Here is a 14,394-nt window from a genome sequence, read left to right on the forward strand (position 1 = left end):
TTACTCGGCAATCAAAAAGAATGAAATCTTGCCATTTGCAACTACGTGGCTGGAACTGGAGGGTATTATGATAAGTGAAATTAGTCACGGAAAGACAAAAATCGTATGACTTCACTCATATGAGGACTTTAAGAGACAAAACAGATGAACAGAAGGGAAGGGCAACAAAAAATAATATAAAAACAGGGAGGGGGACAAAACAGAAGAGACTCATAAATATGGAGAACAAACTGAGGGTTACTGGAGGGGTTGTGGGAGGGGAGATGGGCTAAATGGGTAAAGGAATCTACTCCTGAAATCACTGTTGCAACTAATTTGGATGAAAATTTAAAAAAATAAAAAATTAAATTAAAAAAATAAACCACTTGTAGATCCTGGCCAAAAAAAAAAAAAAAAAAAAAAATGTTTGTTTTGAGTGAGACTGCGCGCACATGTGCGCATGAGCAGGGGGGCTAAAAGAGAGGGAGAGAGAGAATCCCAAGCAGGCTCCACGTGGTCAGCACAGAGCCTCATGTGGAGCTCAATCTCACAAACCGTGAGATTATGACTTAAGCCAAAATCAAGAGAGATGCTCAACCGACTGAGCCACTGAAGCTCCCAATGAATAGTAATTTGATAAAATTCTTGGAGATTCAGGATCATTAAGAGTATCAGTAATATAATAATGGGTAGTAATAATGTGTGCAATGTACTGTACTCAGATTGTAGTGCTGAACAAGAACATACAAAATCACTCTTTTAACAAACTGGTGCTTGTCAGAGGGGCAGACAGGTAAAATGGATGAAAGCAGGGGGGTATGGATTTCCAGTTATGTACTGAATAAATCACGGGGACAAACAGTACAGCACAGGGAATACAGTCAATGGTATTGTGATAGTGATGTATGGTGACAGATGGTAGGCACACTTGTGAGCACAGCATAACTACAGAGTTGTTGAATCACAATATTGTACACCTGAAACTAATGTAACATTGTGTGTTAACTACACTTCAATAAAAATAAAATAAAATGCCAAATTGTAGAGTTGTTAAAACAAAAAACAAAAATAAAACCCAAACTCCTTCTCTTGATGTATTACATACTTTACTATGGAGATAAATTCCTTTATTTTTTATATGTTTTTCTGCTATAAGACCTCACAATGGGGAAAACTTGTGAATTAAATATAACAGGGTTTGTGGAAAAGATGTGGTTGTTGCAGACTACTTAAAATCTATGGAGCTTTGTAACTAGGGCACTGACAGAAACAGTAACAATTTTAAACTATGTACTAATGTGGGGTTAAATCTTGGCTGGTGTTAAATCTTTGAACTCAACATTATTGTCAGTCCATCCTGAGACTGCAGCCCATAAGCAGCATCCATGAGACCTCTTCTGAAATGCAGGTCCTTGAAAGGATTTACTGTCAACAGAGACCAGTTCATCAAAATTAAAAAGCCAACCCAGGTTTTAGACTTCATCAATCAAATGACAATTTTTTTGAAATTAGGAGAAATGTCTTAGCTGCTTCTTCATTTGTATTAGCAGTTACTAAAGCTACTAAAATGGCCACTCAAAAAGGTACTTTAGCTTTTAAAAACTGCTCGGTCTTGGGGTGCCTGAGTGGCTCAGCCGGTTAAGAGTCTGACTCCTGATTTAGACTCAAGTCATGATCACATGGTTCATAAAATTGAGCCCCAGGTTCGGCTCCACACTGACAACACAGAGCCTGCTTGGGATTCTCTCTTTCAAAATAAGTAGAAAAATACTGCTTGGTCTTTCCATTAGACTGAGAAAGCTGGCCTCTGATTGCTTTCACAGTTAAAATACGCAGAAAAAATTCCTCTGCTTTCATACTGACATTATCCATTTATTTATTAATGCACACAAGCTAACTGAAACCATAGAAACACACAGAAATACAGACTGTACTTACTTATGACAACAGTAAGTACTACAAAGAAAACAGGTTAGGGGGTTAAGCAGGTGATTTGGGCAGGGCATATCAGCACTTCGAAGCCCTGTGTGGCATTAAATGGGGCTCCCGCCTTCTGGCTCCTGTCTTCCCAGTTTAAGTCTGTAAGGGAGCAGACACCCTCTAGCACTTGTTCTTTTTGCTGCTTGCAGGGGGGAAATGACCAAAATGATTCCTCTGGGGTAAGGACCTATGGGAACCATGTGTTCATACTTCTAGGTATCTCGTTGGCTTCCCTAAGAAAGTACCTCACCTAGAGTCGAAACTAAAATGATTTTAATTTTTGTTTTCAAATGCTTAAGATATGCTATTTAAAAATATTTAGGCTCTTTTGACTTCTTGAGTCATGGTTTTGATTAGCCTATTCCTCAAGTTCTACCAATTTGTGTAACTGGATGTGCCATTTCCTGTGTTAGGAAAAATAGTGAAAGAGTTTAAAATGGACAAAAAAAGATTGCGGGACATTCCTTCAATAGAATATCAGGCAGCCTGGCCAGTGCCTTTTCCCCACTCTACTACACATGCTGTCTAAACCATCTGTTGGCTCACTTGCACAGATATCTGAACACCATATTCTATTGCTTGGCATCATTTCACCACGTACTGGGCTTACGAAGGTGGAGAGATTCAGTCCTATAGGAAGGGACTTAGTTTTTGATCTACTGAAGGCAGCTAGCCTGTGTCCACCACATAAGCGGCACAAAATTTCCAATAGCAATGATGGTGATGGGCATTTGTTACATGACGTGGTGAACATAAATGCCATGTGTATAACATAAGGAAGTGCATTCTAACTGAATCCTGAGGACGAGCTGAAGGAGAGAAATGATGATTGTGCACTCAAGAGATGACTATCAGAGATTTGCTTAATTTTTATGCTTTAGTATGTTCTTTCCTAACAGTAAGGGCAGCTGAAAAAGATACACAGAACTTTAGATCCAGAAATGGACTTGAAAGATCAACTTCTTCAACCTAATTTTACCAACTAGATAAGTAAGTCCCTTGGCAATGGACCTTGCCACAAATGCCCTACCCTACTCCTCTGCCAAATGCTAAAATCTGGTCTGCATCTTTCTCCTGCCCCATTTATATTGCTAGACATTTTCTTCTGAGAAATATTCATTTTGAATGTAATACTATTGTATAAATACCTAAATTTCATTTTTCACTTTTGAAGAACATGGAAAAACAATTACTTTGCACTCTATATAGATTAATCTCATGACAGCTCTTTTTGCTAAATGCTACTTTCTTTTGTGAAGTAAGTCAGTGACAAACACAGAAGGCTGAGTGAACTGCTATTCTATTTTCCATCCTCCTCTTGTAACAGGCTTCCTGAATTCATCCAGTTCTTCATGCCTCCTAGTGTGACCATCTAGCTTCCTTTCTAGGGCCCTGTTCCCATCTCTCCCAAAGCTTCTGTCTACGAATGACAGAACAAAACTCCCTCCATTTCCACCCTCCCCAGACTTCCAACATGCGACACTATTCCTGATCTCTTCTGACATTCTTCTCATTTCATCCATCTTCTGTGAAGGTTCTTCTTCCAACCTTTAGAATATGGACATCCCTCAGGTCCTGCCTGTCTCTTTGCTCTTATTTATTCCTATAGTTTCATCATATTTTCATGTATTCAGCTAAGCATTATCTAATGACAGTGTATAAGCAATGGTACGACAGACACGGTCCCTGCTTTCATGGAATCTACATCCTATTGAGGAAGACTGGTGAGATAAACAAGAAAACAACTAAATAAAAAATTACAAATGGGGATAAATATTAAGAAGGAAAAAACAAGGTACAATAATAAAGACTAATCGGGGAGTATCTACTTCAGATAGAGCGGTAAAGGAAAGTCCTTTGAAAAGTTGACATTTACTGGGATCTAAAGAAAAAGGCTGTTACGCAAAAGGTGTGTATATTCCTGGCAGAGAGACCAAATGCTCAAAGGTCTACAGGTGAGTGGGAGAGAGCTTGGCTGTGTTTGAGAAACTCGGAGCAGAGAGTATCATAGGGTAATGCTGGAGAGGTAAGTAGTGACCAGATCATGCAAGGCCCTACAGGCCCTGGGTTTTATTCTAAACATAAGGAGAAGTTACTGAAGAGTGTTAAGCCAGAGGGTAAGCCATTATGACTTAGACTTTAAAAAAATCACTCTGGCTGTCATAACTTTCAGACTGATGAATACCAACACATGGAGGGTTGCCCAACATAGTCCCAGTTTAGGCCCGTTGTCCTGGTGTAACTGGACTTCTATACCAACTCCTTTTGAGTCAGAATATGTAGTAAGTACATAAATACTAAAGCAAACTTTAAAAAATGAACACAGAAAAACAAAGAAGGTTGGTCAAGACACAGGCAGGCTTTGTGGCAACCTTCATCAGATTCCCTTGTCCCTGATGCCCCTGACCTAGGTGGGACCCTGGTGTCCTCCCTTTGATTACTGACCTAGTTTTACTTCTCAGGCTTGTGCTATGTTCTTGTCCTCAATATCTGGCCATCTGTTGTGATGAAGTAATATTCAGTATCTGGTATACAAAAATATATTGAGTGGGGTGCAATGCATCTTAACTCATTTATTCCTCATAATAATCCTTGAGGTAGGTATTATCCCTACTTACAGATGAGAAAACTGAAGAACAAAGAGTGAAAGAAGCTTGCCTAAAGTCATGTACAGCAAAAGTAGCCAAACAGGACATGACGCCAGGTAATGTGGTTCCGAACTCAAGCGTTCTTCATCCCGAGTTGTCAGCACAGAGCCCGAAGCAGGGCTCGAACTCACAAACTGCGAGATCATGACCTAAGCCTAAGTCAGATGCTTGACCCACTGAGCCACCCAGGCGCCCCTTCATCCCGCTCTTCTAATACTGTTACTTAATGTGAGAGGCCCAGACACATTTAGGGAACTGCAAGTAGCTCAGAGTATTGGGGAAAAGCTGGAAATAAGTTTAGAAAAGTAGTAGCAGGACACCAAATGGCATGCTAAATAGCTTAGTTTTCAACTGGTAGGATATGGGGTGCACCACAGGATCCTAAATGCATGGCCATTCTTATCTTTTGGATAAATAGTTCTGTGGAGAATGGATTTGGAAGGTGAGTAAGAGGAGACTGGTTTCTGACTCAGCTTGTTATAGAGACTGGATATGTGCCTCCTTCCTGCATGGGGTTTTTGAGTGACTGTTGTCAAGAATCTGCTTGCTCCCTGCCCATGATGACAGAAGGACTTCCCACAACCTCTGCCCAGGCCTTCTGACTACTGCTTCTCCCATCTGGACTTCAGAGCTATAGAGTCTGGCTCTATGAAGCACAGCAAAGTTAGAACTTCAAACTCATCCTCTCTTCTGAGTTCTAAGCCTATATTCTCAGTTCTTTGAACATTTCTACTTGTTTATGGCCTCTGGCTACCTGAAATTTAGCATTCTCTAAAAATCATCAAGTCAGAAGAGAATTAGGGAAAAAAGTCTAAGAAAAACATAAATGTCAGAAGAGTATGCTAGTGGGAAAAATCTACATGAAGCATCATAATTTACAACATGTGGAAAAGCAACTAACATCTACAATACTTAATAAAATTGTTATATTATGGACAACTCATAAGTGATCTTAAAGGAAAACCTATTTTGCATTTGTATTCGAATTTCAACAGGACTGCTTTGAATTGCTACTTTATTGATAAGTGAAACAGATTCTTTTATGACAAGTTATAAATGCTTATAGTTTATCGGTTCCCTCTCCACCCTGCAATTACCTACAGGAAGAGATTGGCCATGGTTTTATTTTATGAGTTTTATAGGGGCACATTCACCCCAGTTTGCATACTATGAATTCCTGGAAAATTCTACAGACTGGAAAAAAAGAAAGTGCTTTCTTCACATCAAAAGAAGCATTTCACTTGAACTTCTGTATTTATCCATAAATATACAGCCCCAAGTACTATGTTAAAATGTGAAAGACAAATTTTACATAAATATATGTATAAGGCATAGTATACTTGTGTGTAATAATAGAATATATAGCAATCTTGTGAACTTGCATAGTGGGCTAAACAATGACCCAAACCTAACAACAAAGACAACTTAAAATGTCACAGAGGGGCAGCCGGGTGGCTCAGTTCGTTGAGCATCCAACTCCTGGATTCAGCTCAGGTCATGATCTCATGGCTCGTGAGACTGAGCCCTGCCTCAGGTTCTGCACTGACAGTGTGGAGCCTTGGAAGTCTCTCTCTCCCTCTCTGTCTGCCCCTCCCCCACTCATGCTCTCTTTCCTTCTCTCAGAATAAACTTAAAAAAAAAATGTTGTAGAATAAAGATAGATTATCATAGAATCCAAAAGAGTCTTAGAATAAATTTTAATTTGTAGGATTCAGATCAACACCTTTACGGATAAGTTTAGTGTAAATGGCAAGCAACATCATGAACATCTCAGATATTTTTCCAAAATAGTAAAATACTGTAAAACATATTAAAATTTACTACTGATGAAACATTACATGACAAAAACTTGTCAATCAAGCCCTGAGAAAACCTAGAAGTATAACTGCAGAATGAATAAATTAAAAGTTTGTTAAATGCAACTTACAAAATGAAGAATAATGAATGAATGAATTTCTAATCAGACTAGGATATTTTAATTTCTAATAATTAATGAAATATTTAGATGGATGGCAAAAGTATCCCATAACTGGTATAATCTTAATGAGACAGCCTGGATTTTGTTTCAACCCGCTGTGGCTGATGCAAGCTGTAATTATATACACTGCCAGAAAATCCATTTGTTAAAAGAAAATTTGTTCTCATTAATGCGGATTGTGGGATCACTGGGTAAAAGAGGAAGAAAGGAGTAGCATTAACTAGCGTTACAGGTTTGGAATGCAGGAGCTCTATAAAAATCAGCAATCAATTCAATAGGCCATGCTGATGCTTGAATTTTTAACATACCAGTTTTCACTAGAAGAGATTCAAAAACAATTCTTCTCAAATCACTAAAAATTCTGTACATATTCAGCATGGCTTATCGTGTTTTAATTCCAACAGAAAACATACAAAGCTATGGGAAGTTCCATGCATATAGCAGGCTATGGGCAGGTTTGTAATAATCTCAATAAGACCAAAGACGTACAGAGACTTCCTTATGCTAGTTGTGATTTTTCTCTGATTTACAAATGAGTCCTTCATTTAAAGTGAATATGAGACTCAAGCCTGTGCTTACTTAACTATTAACTAACTTTTACACCTGCCTCGCAGGGTTCAGACAATGACCTCTGATTAATCTGAGTCTGATATTATCCTTAACAGCAACTCGTTCTTAAAGTGGCATGATCTAATTATTTTCATGTAATCTAATATCATGACTGTCTAATGTCTTATTTGCTTTTCCTATAATAGTAAAGTGTTTGAGTGACTACCATTCAGGACAAAAAGAAAGCCACACATTTAACCATCAAATCTGAACTAGGACATCAGGTATAAAGAAAATAAAAGAAAATCTGAATATATGAGTAGGTAAAACAGGCTACCTTCGCAAAAGAACTGTTAGGCTGATGTCCAATGTCTCACCCAAAACACTAAACACCAGAAAAGCAAAAGAGGATCAATTTCCATAATGTTCTGAGGGGAAAAGTTTATGTCCAAATAATTAAAAACCCTAGCAAACTCTTATTCAAAGACAACTAAGATATTTTAAAATATGTAGACTCAGATACTCAGATAATATACCTCTCACATGATATTTCTGGAAAAAAATAACTTGAAAATATACTGTTGGATATAAACAAAATTAAGAGCTCAAAATGCAAAAAAAAAGTGAATAGTGAGGTTTGATTCTCTTTGAAGGAGGAGGTCATGCCATGTGGGGATATTCTGTTTTACTTCTACTGAAGGCATCTCAAAAACACACAAGGTATTATTTAATGTCAGAAAGAAAAAAATTCCAAACAAAAAAATTAAAGCTCATGTGTTAAATGAACAACAACAACAAAAAGAAACAAGACAGTTAAAAAGTGAGTGGGAGAGAACACAACAAAGAGGTGGTTTTGTTTTCAGGCTAACCTATACTTAAAGAACACCGCATCACATTAGAACACTATAGGATCAAACTCTCCTCCATAACCATAGATTTACTGAAAAGTTCATTCCGATTTGGAATGTCAAGAAACACAGTTTTTGATAGAGGCCTGAAAAAGTCTCATTTCCCTCACCTGCTGAACTGCTGTAATTAGCATCTAGCACTCTCTGGGACCCAAACCATCTGCGGTGGTTCTCGGAGCAACAGGAAAGTGGAGGTGATAACATACAGAGAGAGGTGACCTGGAGGCTGGTGGTTAGGAACGAGGTTCAGGAAGTCACTCAGGGACCTGGCCTCAGCCATTCTAAAACCCTGGTCCACCGCCTTCTTATCTTTTCTCAGGACCCCAGAGTATCTCTCCTTTTTGGGCTAGAGTAGTACCAGGTTTGAACTTACAAATACTCTACTTTGTTAAAGTTTTCCGACAGACTTTTTCCTATTTCTTTTATCTCTAAATATCTTCTTCTCTTAAACCCTTTAAGGAAAACAAGGGCACACACATACAAAGGATGGAAATTAGGTAACACTATTTCCGTGAAAATCAGACTTTTCCTCTCTTGGGGACCAGAAGACACTGGGTAATGAACAGACTTGTGATTCTATTTAGAGGTTATGGACAAAAGGCCAAAGTTAACTGTCAGCAACGTAGGGGACTTTTTGGAATGAGGGGGCAGTAGTAAACTAAGTAAATTAGTAAACTAAGGAGTTTGTAGTAAAGAGACTGAAGGAGCTCAGAAAAACATACCAAAATGCAGCCTGGCTCAAGTGAGGGCTTGGAGAACCAATGCATGTTTGGGGTGTGCCTGTATAAACCAAATATATTAAAACTTACAGCTTTATAGATCAGAAATGTTACTAATATATTAGGAGCTATAATTTAATAATCCAACTGAAAAAACATAAAAAAAGACCAACAATACCTAAACCCTTATGTATTAGATTTTGTTCGGTTCTTTGGAGTCATTCTGAGACTGTTAGGGCATTACTGTAAACATTAATGCCATTATTTCTCATGATTTCATGAGAAGTCAGTTCTATTATTTCATCATTTAGTTAAGAAGGAAATCTACAATCAGCCTACAGAGTAAAACAAAAAAACTGTTAGGTTACACTTTTCTGAGTTCTAGAATGTACCAAAAAAAACCCCAACAAAACCAGAAATGGAAACACAGGTGCTGTAGGAAAGCCTATAGGAATAAACTGAATTTCAAAAGTATGTAAATAATCCAGTAAGTATCTTTTTCAAATACATTAAGGGGTTCCAGTTCAAGATGGTAACACAGGAAGATCCTCAGCTTACCTCCTCCCACTGACACACTAAGTCTGTAGCTACATGTGGAACAATTTCCTCTTAAAAAACCAAAAGGCTGGCTGAATGAGGACTACCCCACAAGCAAACAAGAAGAAAACCACATTGAAGCATGTAGGAGATACAACCTTGCCATAAACCCCCACCCCAGTGCAGTGACCCACAACCGACAGAAAAAGTAAAACCTGGAGTTTCTCCTCAAGGAGTAAAGGGTTCAAACCCCACCTCAGACACCTCAACTTTTAAGACCTACACCTGAGAGAAAATAAATTATTTTCCATAATTGCTAGTCTGCATTTTTTAAATATTAAAGAATACAGTGTACATGTTATGACTACTATTTTAGCATACTTACTAAAGTTTAACTGCAACACACACAATAGCCAAGTACTTTTAGGATTACAGTGGTGTTTAATTCCTCAAACACCACTTTTCCAGAGCCCCACACAGTAAGTTATCAAACAGGCTGGCTCAATCATATGAATTTATTACAAATGGAAAATGGAGGCAACCTGCCAGTGAGGAAAATATTATCAATAAAATTCAAATATAGTTTAATATTGCCTTTATTTTCATAAAAAGGCATTACCAAATCTTTCTAACAGGAAATGATGAACTGTATGGAGTATCTAAAAGACTTAATATACAGGAACAATAAGAGAAACAAGATTATGCTCAGTGAAGAATAAGATATATTTTACTCTATTATTTTATGGATCTTTCAAGTGGGAATTGGCCACTGATACATATTTCATTCAAATATTATATTTAGAGAATAGAAGGGAAATTTAATTGTTTTCCTTCTACATTATCTTATACAGTTATCTTTAACATAGTAAATAGGTATTATAATTGTTAAATGCCTTTTGTTATCTGGCAGTAATAGAAGAGGGATAAAAGTTTTCACTTCTATAATAATAAAGCATAGTAATTCATAAGAGAAATGAAACATGATGGCCTGCTTTTACTATTAAAAAATATTCACTCTAAATAATGATGCTAGTGCACAAAATAAAACTCATTTTAAAAAGTGTAAATAAATTTGTGTGAAGATTTATATTAGCTTATTAAAAATCTAAAATATTTTTAAATTAAAAATCATTCTATTTATAATAGTAACATAAACAAGTATCTGCAAAAATGATACCATATCTTATTTTCCCAAATATTGGCAAAAATTAGTATGTTTTCCTCATTAAGTTAGAAAACATGAGGTTAATTTTCTTGAAGGGGTATAATTTTCGGCAAAAGGGAGGTCAAAAGACTTTTCTACAATGGCATTTTGTGTCCTATAACCAGGATCATTTTGTAGCTTATCAGTTTTAACAATGCAGAAATAGACTGTCTTACCGTTGGTGCTGTATCTACATGATGGTTACAAGGCTTTCTTTCTATGTTGATAATTCCTGTGCAAAGAAAAGATGGTAGATATTTGATTATACCTATCCATTTTATTGTGAAAACATTTATCTCAGTAAGAGGTGACTCCTATAGCTTATAAGGAAAAAAGTCTCATTTGAATGGCAGGATCCTTTAAAGTTCTATCATGAATTCTTTGGTCAGAAACAGTTGGAGAGTTTAGCTAACTAAGAGACCCAACTCAAAGTGAGCTGAGCAAATTTTCCCATTCAAGAGGTGTTTAGCAATAGTCTAAGATGTGTCCATATCCTGCTCTTGGCTCAAAAATTATACCATTATCTCCACTCTGCTGCAGTTCTTCCATTAAATTTTTATTTCTGACTTGAGGTCATCAAGTTTTCATACAGAAATATCACAAAGGCTGTAAAAGGAATCACTTCCTTATTTTCTCATAAAGAATAAATAAATCTACTTGAATTTCTCTTTGATCACTTGACTTCCTACTATGTCATATTCTATTTATTCAATCACCATGGAGTGTCTGAAAAAAAAAAGTTCCCCCTGATTCTCTCCTTTAAAATGATAATATTGACTGCTAAACTTGAGAAAAATCCTTTTATCATGTGTGGATTTATCTTTTTGTTCCGAATGTCCTCTCCTGCATTTCTTTGTAATAAACAGCTTTTAAGGATATAACACATTGCATCTCATCTATAAAGATACTGGTTCAAAGTCTAGCTCAGGTTAAAAATGAACACAGGTGTGGGTCTCATTTACTTTATAATCTCTGTCCATCAGCAAACCAACAGGTGAGTTAGGACATTAGAATAGTTCTAGTTCCTTCAAATAATGATACAGGCTTTCACATGCAAGGCTGCTTAGAAGTAAGAACTACAAGTATTGTTAGGAGCAATTAGCACAATTTCTGATTGAAACAATAGCTCCTCCCATTTACAGTCATTTAACTCATTCTTCGTCAAGTATGATAAGGGATTATGTGAGAGCATCATAAAACAATCACTTTTTATCACTGTGAAATAATATTTAAAAATGAACAAAGTACCATGAAACACGATTAAAAATTTTTTTGTTTCATTTTAAAAATTCAGCTATAATTAGCCAATGAAGTATAAAGCAGTATACTACCTTATACAATCAACTAATATTTACTAAGTGGCTATTTGGTATCAGTGATAAAAGACGAATTATAAAGGATAAATTATAATTTCTGACCTCAAGACTCGAGTAAAACAGAGGATTTGAAAAAAATACTCTAGTATATAGAAATACTAGAGTATTTTTTCAAATACAGAGTATTTGAAATACAAATGTGAAATACAAATACTCTGTATTTGAAAAAATACTACAGAGCAAATTAAAAGTAACAAAATCTTTAAAGTAATTTTTATGCAAAGACATTTTTATTCATAGAGTAACACTGGTCTTGAATAAAAAATTTTTAAAAACCCCAAGTAAACATATTAGAAAATGTTCAGATAATGCTGACTCTTACTGGTAGATTTTAGTAACACTGAAGATATAGAACAAATGGTGAAATCCCCACTTCCCCAGCGCCCACACTCCCCACAACCCTCTCTGGCTGCATCCACTGAGAACAGTCTGGCATGACACAGGCTTTTAATCAAGAGTTAGCAAAATCTTACATGTGTGTTCTCACTATTGTAATCTGACTGCTATAAAACTGACCTAGGCTGATTACTAATTTTAAAGTTCTTATCCATTAAGAAAGTAACTTCAAGATGTTGAAAATAAAAACCAAATCTACATCTTCAGCTTATACAATTACAAAGAAAAAATGGCTACGTATTTTACAGTTTCAATTTCAGGATAAGTAGGTGATGGAAACTAAAAATTTTTAAAGTGGATTATCCAAAGATATAACCTTAGTTTTAAATTTAGATTGCCAATTGAAATAATATGATTTGGAAATACAATTAATACATGTTTGTTCGAGCTTTCAGTAATGAATATACACAAAATAAGCTTAAGAAAAAATGTTCCCAAACAGCTTACTATTTTAAGTACAGTTTACCAAAAAAAGTCTCCATTTGTATGTTATTTCACTTTCATTAAGGTATGATAATAAGTGAAAGCTCCTAATAAATAGATTGCTGTGCTGGTTATTTTTGTGTGTCAGCTTGGCTAGGCCACAGTCCTGCATATCTGGTCAAACATTCCAGATGTTTCTGTGAAGGTATGTTTTAGATAAGATGAACACTTAAATCAACAGGCTCTGAGTAAAGGAGATTGCTCTCCGTAATGTGAGAGGGTTTCATCCAGTTGGTTGAAGGTCTTAAGAAAAAGAATGACTTTCCCTGAAAGAGAAAAAATTTTGCCAACAGACTGCTTTTGGACTTGAACTATAACTCTTCCCTGGGTCTCCAGGCTATCAGCTGATAGCCTGCCGGCCTGCATAATCGTGTAAACCAATTCCTCAAAATAAATCGATCTATATACACATTCTACTGGTTCTGTTTCTCTGGAGGCTAACTAATACACTTAACTTTTGGGGAAACAATTTAAAAAAATGAAACTACAATTGTTTGTACTTCTTCTAAATTAAATTTTTGTTCACTAATTAATCATGCAGTAATATGGTTAAAAGGTCCAACTTATTATGGTATATTTTAAAAATCCAAATACCTCACAATGAACTTAATATTACATCTGTAGAATAAATTAATCTACCAAATAACAAAATCAATATGTCAATAGATATTTACCACTAGATTATCCAGTCTGACAATCTCTGCTTCTTGATATTTATTTACATTTAATGCAATTACTGATATGGCTATGTTTAAGTCTGCCATCTTGCTATTTTGTTGCATCTAGTTCTGTTCCTTTCTCCTTTCTCCATACTCTTTTGAAATAATCAAATACTTTTACTATTCCATTTTATATCCCCAATGGCTATATTGTTAGCTACACATCTTTATTTTTTTATTTTAGTGGCTAGAGATTGCAATATGTATCTCTAATTTATTACAGGGCACCCTGAATTATGATTTTATACTTTACTAACAATATAAATATCTCAAAGCAGTATTACTCCATCTACCCTTCCACCCTTTATGCTATTGTTGTATTTTACCTCCATATGTTATAAACCCCACAACATTTTGCCTGGATACTGTTTTAAACAGTAGTATTTAAGAATGAAAAATCAGCTTTTTATATTTACACATATGCTGATCCTTTCCAGTGTTTTCATTCCTTCATGCAGATCCAAGTTTTCATCTGAGATCATTTCCCTTTAGACTGATGAACTCTTTGTTGAATCTCTCACGGTGTAAATCTGTGGATGACTGGTTGTTTTTTTTTTTTTTTTTTTTTTTTTCTGTAAAGACTTTAGCAGGCATTCATGTATGAAGGCTAATTTTGCTGGATATTGAAATCTAGGTTGATAGCCATTGTCTTTTAGCACTTTACTGATTTTATACCATTGTTTCTTATGAGAACAAGGCCATCATTTCTTACTATTATTCTCTGAATGTCATGCATTTTTTCCTTTGGCTGCTTTTATGATCTTTTCTTTAGGTTTCATTTTCCTCAGTTTATTTAAAATGTACCTAGGTGAGGTTTCACTTATATATATTCTTGGGGTTTGCTAAGCTTTTTATATCTTTTACGTTATTTTCTTTTATTAGAGTTGGAAAATTCTTGGCCTATTAGTTCTTTACCCT

The 14,394-nt window shown here is 35.8% G+C and overlaps 1 protein-coding gene across 11 annotated transcripts in view; it reads right to left on the reverse strand.

Moving 5' to 3' along the window:
• The window catches only part of AHI1 (Abelson helper integration site 1), a 209,471-nt gene that overhangs the window by 72,983 nt on the left and 122,094 nt on the right, over positions 1-14,394 (reverse strand). For all 11 annotated transcript variants that reach the window (XR_015251561.1, XR_015251562.1, XM_086707930.1 and 8 more), the window contains one exon: positions 10,679-10,734. Coding sequence is in view for 9 of the 11 variants with exons in the window: in XM_086707930.1 (XP_086564056.1) it covers positions 10,679-10,734 (56 nt within the window). In the remaining 2 variants the exon portion in view is untranslated. The remainder of the gene's footprint in view (positions 1-10,678; positions 10,735-14,394) is intronic.

This window comes from Puma concolor, chromosome B2 (genome assembly GCF_028749965.1).
Source record: "Puma concolor isolate L17-30 chromosome B2, mPumCon1.1.hap2, whole genome shotgun sequence".
Lineage (NCBI taxonomy): Eukaryota > Metazoa > Chordata > Mammalia > Carnivora > Felidae > Puma > Puma concolor.